We start from the raw sequence: 6,457 nt of genomic DNA, 5'->3' as shown, positions 1-6,457 counted from the left end.
CCGTCTTTGTTTTAGTATTTTCTTTTTTAGAGGGGCTACAGAGTCGAGTGTCATTCGCAGCGAGCCTGCAGCACTATCAACAAGATGATCGATTTGGGAGGGACTGAAATTAGCATAGGAGTCCTCCGTTACTTTGTGACTTGATAATTAATTTAGAGCTGATGGAATCGCATCCTTAAATTTAGCTACAGCACTATCAGACAGACATCTTGTATAGAAATTATTGCCCAATGGCGTATAGTTCAGCAATACAAACTCAAAAGTTATCAAACAGTGGTCGGATAAAGAGGGATTCTGTGGGAACACTATTAAATGTTCAATTTCAATACCGTATACCAAAAAAAGGTCAAGGGTGTGGTTAAAACAGTGAGTCGGTTCATGAACACTCCGAGAGAAGCCAATGGAATCTAACAGAGAGATAAACGCATTCTCAACGTCCACATGAGTATTAAAATCCCCTACAATAATAAATTTACGTTTATCCTTAGCCAGCAGTTTAAAAACAAGACTCAGTCGCCTGCTCTGGCCCCAGCGATGCACTTAACTATGGCCGCTGGCTTTGCTAACTTCAGGTTTCTCAAAATGGAGCTGCCAATGATCAGATTTGGTTTCTCAGCGGGTGTGTCGCTGAGTGGGGAAAATCTATTAGAGACATGAACAGGTTGAGCCTCGCCTCCATGTCTACAAATAAACTACACTTATTACACGTAGGGCACAATGATGTGTCCTATAATTACAGCCAGTGAAAAAACGCAATGCACACCTTCCATTTGTCTCTAACATCCTTGAGAAAGCAGTTGCCAATCAGTTGTGTTTCTACATAGCAATAGTTTATTTGAGGATTTAGAGTGCATCATAGCACAGAGACAGCACTATTGAAAATTACTAATGATCTTCTAATTGCATCAGTCAAAGAGCATAGGTGGCTGACACTGGACAAAAGGTGTCGTCGTCTAAGACAGCAGAGAGTAGCCAAGAAATGAGGTTTGTTTAGATAGATTTATTAAGAAATGATATTTAATTAATTATATAGTAAAACCATATGTTATTGTGACTGGGTCACTGACAGATAATATGGAAAATGTAAGCCAAGAGTGTGAAACACTGTCACTATTTCTGCACCGCAGTCCATTATGAACCACATAATAGATGAAGTTTATACAAACATTGTCAAGGGAAACACGTTAATTCTGGCGCATGGCCAGATTATTGTGCCTTGATAGCGGTAAAAATAAAAATAAAAAAATACTTTGATAGCAGTGCTGAAATAGATCTCAGTCATGAAAGCAACAGTGACGCACAAATAACTTCCTCTCGTGGTTTTGCCAACAAAATAAAAGTGCAAGAAAATATTTGCAGCAATACTTTACTCTGAGTTTAATTGAGAGCTTTTACTTTAAAAAATTCTGAACAACATAGGTTGTTTGTCTATGTGTGGCCCTGCAATGGACTGGCGACCTGTCCAGGGTGTACCCCGCCTTTCGCCCAATGTCAGCTGGAATTGGCTCCAACCCCCCGCGACCATGTACCTAGGATAAGCGGCTGACGATGGATGGATGGATGGTAGCCTACTTGACACACCTTTGAAATAGCTGTCAGGAAACATTATTCCCCTAAATTCTCTTCTCTAATCTCTGCCTGGAGATACTGTGAAAATGAAAATTTTGGTTGATGTAGGTTGATGAATGCAATCAAAGCATGTGAAACTGTTGCTTCATGATCAATTTCTTGAACAGGACAAAAATCTGCCAACATGGGATCAAACACAACTTTCTAGGTGAGAGTCTTAACAACTGAACTAACCAAACACTGTAACATTCAACTTAAATATTATGTCTTATGTTCTTACCCCCATATAATGGATTAAAAAAATGCCTCGATGTAAAACTTATTTGCCAACCCCTGCTATATATTTTTCTTCTTCTTCTTCTTTGAACATACATATTCAACGTAGTGATGAGCGTCTACACTGCCAGAATTCTACAAGAAGAAGTAGAAAAAGAACGGAATGAAAAACACGCTCTGTAGAGCAGTTTGTCCATCTTGGGCTACTTAACCTGTGGTAATGTAGATAGAAATGGCTCATTCTACAACATAAGGTTCATTATGTAAGGTCTTTATACACCACTGAAAACATAGTCTAGTTGTGGATCTTATATTGCATTTCAGTCAATAGATCCTCAGAAATATTACAAACTGGACCTTTAAGTCCTATTTATCAGTGTCTTATCCATCACCACCCGTGACCTATGCAGGCCAAAGTTAGTCATGAGTTCCACAAGGTTCTGTGCTTGGACCACTCTGATTTACCTTAAGCTTCCTTTAGGCAATATTATCAGGAAACACTACATAAACTTTCATTGTTATGCAGATGATACCAGACTATATCTATCAATCAAGTCAAATGAAATTAATAGGTTTGCTAAACTTCATCCGTGCCTTCATGATATCAAAATCTGGATGACCTATTATTTTCTGCTTTTAAGCTCAGACAAACCTGAAGTTATTGTACACCTCCAAGATGCATTATCTGAAGATACAGCTACTCTGGATGGCATCGCCCTGGCCTCCAGCACCACTGTGAAGAATCCCTAAATTATCTTTGATCAGGACATGTCCTTTAACTCCGACATAAAACAAACTTCAAGGACCACCTTTTTCACCTTACGTAACATTGCAAAAATCAGGAACATCCTGTCTCAAAATGATGCAGAAAAACTAGTCCATGCATTTGTTACTTCTAGGCTGGATTACTGCACTACCTTAATTATCAGGCTGCCCGATTAAGTTTTCCCCAGCTGATCCATAATGCTGCGGCATGTGTACTGAAAAGAACCAGGAAAAGAGAACATAACACAACACAACCTGTTTTAGCTTCTCTGCATGTGGTCCCTCTCCTCTTAAGCCCCGAGGACGCGAGGTACATGATTTCCAAACAGAATTACCCATTCTGACTCATCAGACTACAGGAGAGTTTTCCCCTTCTCCTCAGTCCATCTCATCAGGCGGCGCCGTTTCTGGATCTGGTTTATATATACGGTTTCCTCTTTGCATGGTGGATTTTCAGCTTGCATTTGTGGATGCAGCAACAAGCTGTGTTCATAGACAGTAATTGTTGGAATTGTTCCTCAGCCTATGCAGTGATGTCCACTACAGATTTCTGTCTCTTTTGATGCAGAGACACTTTTTTCTTTAAACACAATAGAAACACAAAATAGTAATAGGGAATATTATTCATCAGCTGATTGTCTCGACAATTTAAACGCCACATTTCTGCCCACGTAGCAAAGCCAAGACACAGCGCAGGAGAATAACTAACTTACCTGTCCAACAGAACTTCTGCACTGCTTTAAAAACATTTGTCCCGCATCAGCGCCTTACATCTGGGAAAATCCAGACCGATGTTTATATGCGTAATTTCTGCCATCAGCTGTTGTCCTGACTTCATCTGGCTTCATCACTTCTTTGACAACGAAGATTTACGCTCCATCGGCCTGTGCTAGATTAATACGTATGTTCCTCTATTTGTCCAAATTTCACTTCACTTCTTACTTCTAATAAACCAGATAACTACTCAGAGACTGTATATTATTATTATTATTATTATGATTTCCTCTTCTTCTTTGTACGCATTCAACGTAGTGACGAGCATCTGTACTGCCGGAATTATACAAGCAGACGAAGAACAACGCAGTGACGGAACATGCTCTGTACAGTAGTTTGTCCATTTTCAGCAACTTTAAAAACATAACGGCGCAACATGGTGACCTCCATGTAAGGGGGACCCCGCGGTTATGTACATAAAAATGGCTCATTTTAAGGTAACACAACAACACAATATGTAAGGGCCACTGAAAACATAGTTATGGATCTTCTATTGCATCTCTTTCAATAGATCTCCCAAAATATTACACTACACTGAATCTTTAAATTCACATTGCTACTTTCAGTAATGGCTGCTTTCACAACTGGGATATCCTAGAATATAATTAATTATCACGTTAAAGAGTTGTTGTGTTAAACTTTTTCATGATTATTCATGATGATCTGACCGAAAATTACTTTATTCTACAACTTCATTCAAATTTTGAAAACTTCAAAATGAAACACAACATACTGTACAGCTGCAACGATTAGTTGATTAATCAATTAGTTGATCAGAAGAAATGAATTGGCAACTATTTTGATAATCGACCGATCAAAATGTTAAACATTAGCTGGTTTCATCTCCTTAAATGTAAGGACTTGCTGCTATTCTTTGTCATTTATGATAGTAAATGAAGAGTCTTTGGGGATGCAATCTGAAGTTGGGATCTGGAAAACTGAAGCATCTTTCACAATTTTTTGACATTTTATAGACTCAGCGATATAAATAATTGTCAGGTTAATCAATAATGAAAATAATCACTAGTTGCAGGCCTAATACACTGTAGATATTAACGGAGTTCTGTCAACTCTGGTAAACTGGTGAAAATAGTCAATTAAAACAAATCAATGACTATTTTGATCATCAATTAGATGTTAAGTCACATAAAGCAAAAATATCAAATATTTGTTGGTTACACCTTTGCAAACATGCTTTACATGTGGATTTTGTTTATCTGATTAAAATAATGAGTAATGTCTTCTTTAGGACACACAGTTGTGTTTCAACACAACATATGCTAAAGAAAATGCTTTTTCTCTCATCTTTTTATGAGTTTTCCAAACACAGACCCTGAGAGCAGAGGTACATTAACATTGAATCTGAGTAGTCCCCCTCTCTTATGTCCTTCAACAGCATCCTAAAAAACACAAACCTGTGGTGAGAAGGCTGCGATGTTGTGGAATTCCTCTTTAAAGATGTTCCTCTTCTGGATGCAGGGGTGAACAGAAAAGGGCTCAGGATGGCTGATGTGCTGCAGGGACTCCTGGTCGGTGGTGGACTCGCTATCTATGGGAAAGTAGGTGCTCTCCATTTCGCAGGGTGGAGAGGGCGGACTGCTGCTGGAGTACTGTGGCAGATGATGCAATTTGTCCAGGGAAGCTGCTCTACATTTCAAGTCCTTGCTAAGCCCCAGAAGGAAATTAGGGTCCGAGGTGGGAATAAACTGCTGGCAGTTGTTGCACTCAGGTGATTTAGGACAGAGAGGGGCATTCTGAGCCACAGGGTGCTGCTGCGGGTGGTTGAGGTGATGGTAGTGATAGTTTCCACCCCCAGGGGGATTTATGTGCTCATAGCCAACCCCTTTGTCACAGTCCTGAAACGTATAGGCATCACTGTCAGACCTGCACTGCTCCACCGACTGGTTCTTGTGGATTTTAGCTCTGTGTACTATGGGGAGTTTGTCTTTGGCTATTCCTCCATTCATCTGGATCAAGTTGAACATGGTGACAATGTCTGCTGCCACCATGAGCTTCTTGGACTGTGGGTCCTCCATGGAGCAGCGCATCTTGTCCTTGAAGAGGGTAGCCGGAAAGGCGGGGTCCAGGCAGGCTGTGTAGAAGAGCAGGCTGCGCAGCCTGGCAAGGTGCACCAGGTCGAAGCGGCCGCACAGGGACTTGCACAGGTCCTGGTAGGACATAGTGTTGTGCTTGGTGTCCAGCTCCTCCAGGATCCGGGTCAGGAACAGAGAGTACTCTGGGAGGGGGTCCATGGCTGCTGGGTGGCAGGAACAGGCCTACAGAGAGGGTCCTACCTCAGGAGAAGCTTGGCACCTGGAAAATAACAAATCTAAATGTTAATTCAGTGCTTATGTGTTGTTTTTTTGCCCTGCCAGGAGACAAACAGGCCTTCAGCAGCACAAAATCTAAGATTTTCACTTGTAAAAAACAGAATGAGGCAGTCACATTATTTAAAAAGACACATTGACACATTTGCTACTTTAATTTATTTATTTTACTGTGTGAAAACGAGTACTGTAATCGTCGTTAAACCTTTCAGTTCATTCTGCTCCTCATAGCAGGGCCAGTCATCCTGCATTCCGACAGCAGCTGTAGAGCCTCTAACAGATCAGGGCGCGTGCACAGCGGGATTTCATTCAGCTGTACCTGAACACGGTCACTCACCCTGAGTTGTTGGGAAGGAGCGGAGAATCATTTGGTCAGCTCGGTGCAGCACAGCACGTCTCTCATCAGAGAGCCAACACTCGGATCAATCGAGCATCATCTGGCTCGTAATCGGCAACACGCGGCCATCCAAGACCAGCATCCACAACACCTCAGGGTTTAAAGAGACAAAGTTAAAATCAATCCAATTATCCGACAGTCTAAATGAGCCCAAATTAAAACGCAAACCAAACGCACAGTAGATCCTCATGTGCACGCGCACAGGCTAATGCTGATAAAAAACAAAAAAAAAACAAAATAACATTTCCGTCCCGGCTGGTTTTGCTGTTAAACACAGATCCGTGGCCCGCTGAGACCCAGCAGGCTGGACAGTCTCCATTGTCCGACGTTTTCCTCTCCCTCCCGGACT

At 41.3% G+C, this 6,457-nt stretch overlaps 1 protein-coding gene across 2 annotated transcripts in view; it reads right to left on the bottom strand.

The window, feature by feature from the left end:
• minar1 (membrane integral NOTCH2 associated receptor 1) overlaps nt 1-6,457 on the bottom strand; it is a 64,452-nt gene extending 57,995 nt beyond the window's left edge. For both annotated transcript variants that reach the window (XR_006828887.1, XM_046074728.1), the window contains exons 1-2: nt 6,049-6,457; nt 4,800-5,697 (exon numbers count right to left, since the gene is read on the bottom strand). Coding sequence is in view for 1 of the 2 variants with exons in the window: in XM_046074728.1 (XP_045930684.1) it covers nt 4,800-5,636 (837 nt within the window). In the remaining variant the exon portion in view is untranslated. The remainder of the gene's footprint in view (nt 1-4,799; nt 5,698-6,048) is intronic.

This window comes from Micropterus dolomieu, linkage group LG17 (assembly GCF_021292245.1).
Source record: "Micropterus dolomieu isolate WLL.071019.BEF.003 ecotype Adirondacks linkage group LG17, ASM2129224v1, whole genome shotgun sequence".
In the NCBI taxonomy this organism is placed as follows: Eukaryota; Metazoa; Chordata; class Actinopteri; order Centrarchiformes; family Centrarchidae; genus Micropterus; species Micropterus dolomieu.
Note: the sequence above shows the minus strand (reverse complement) of the source record. Positions and strands in the feature narration are given on the sequence as shown.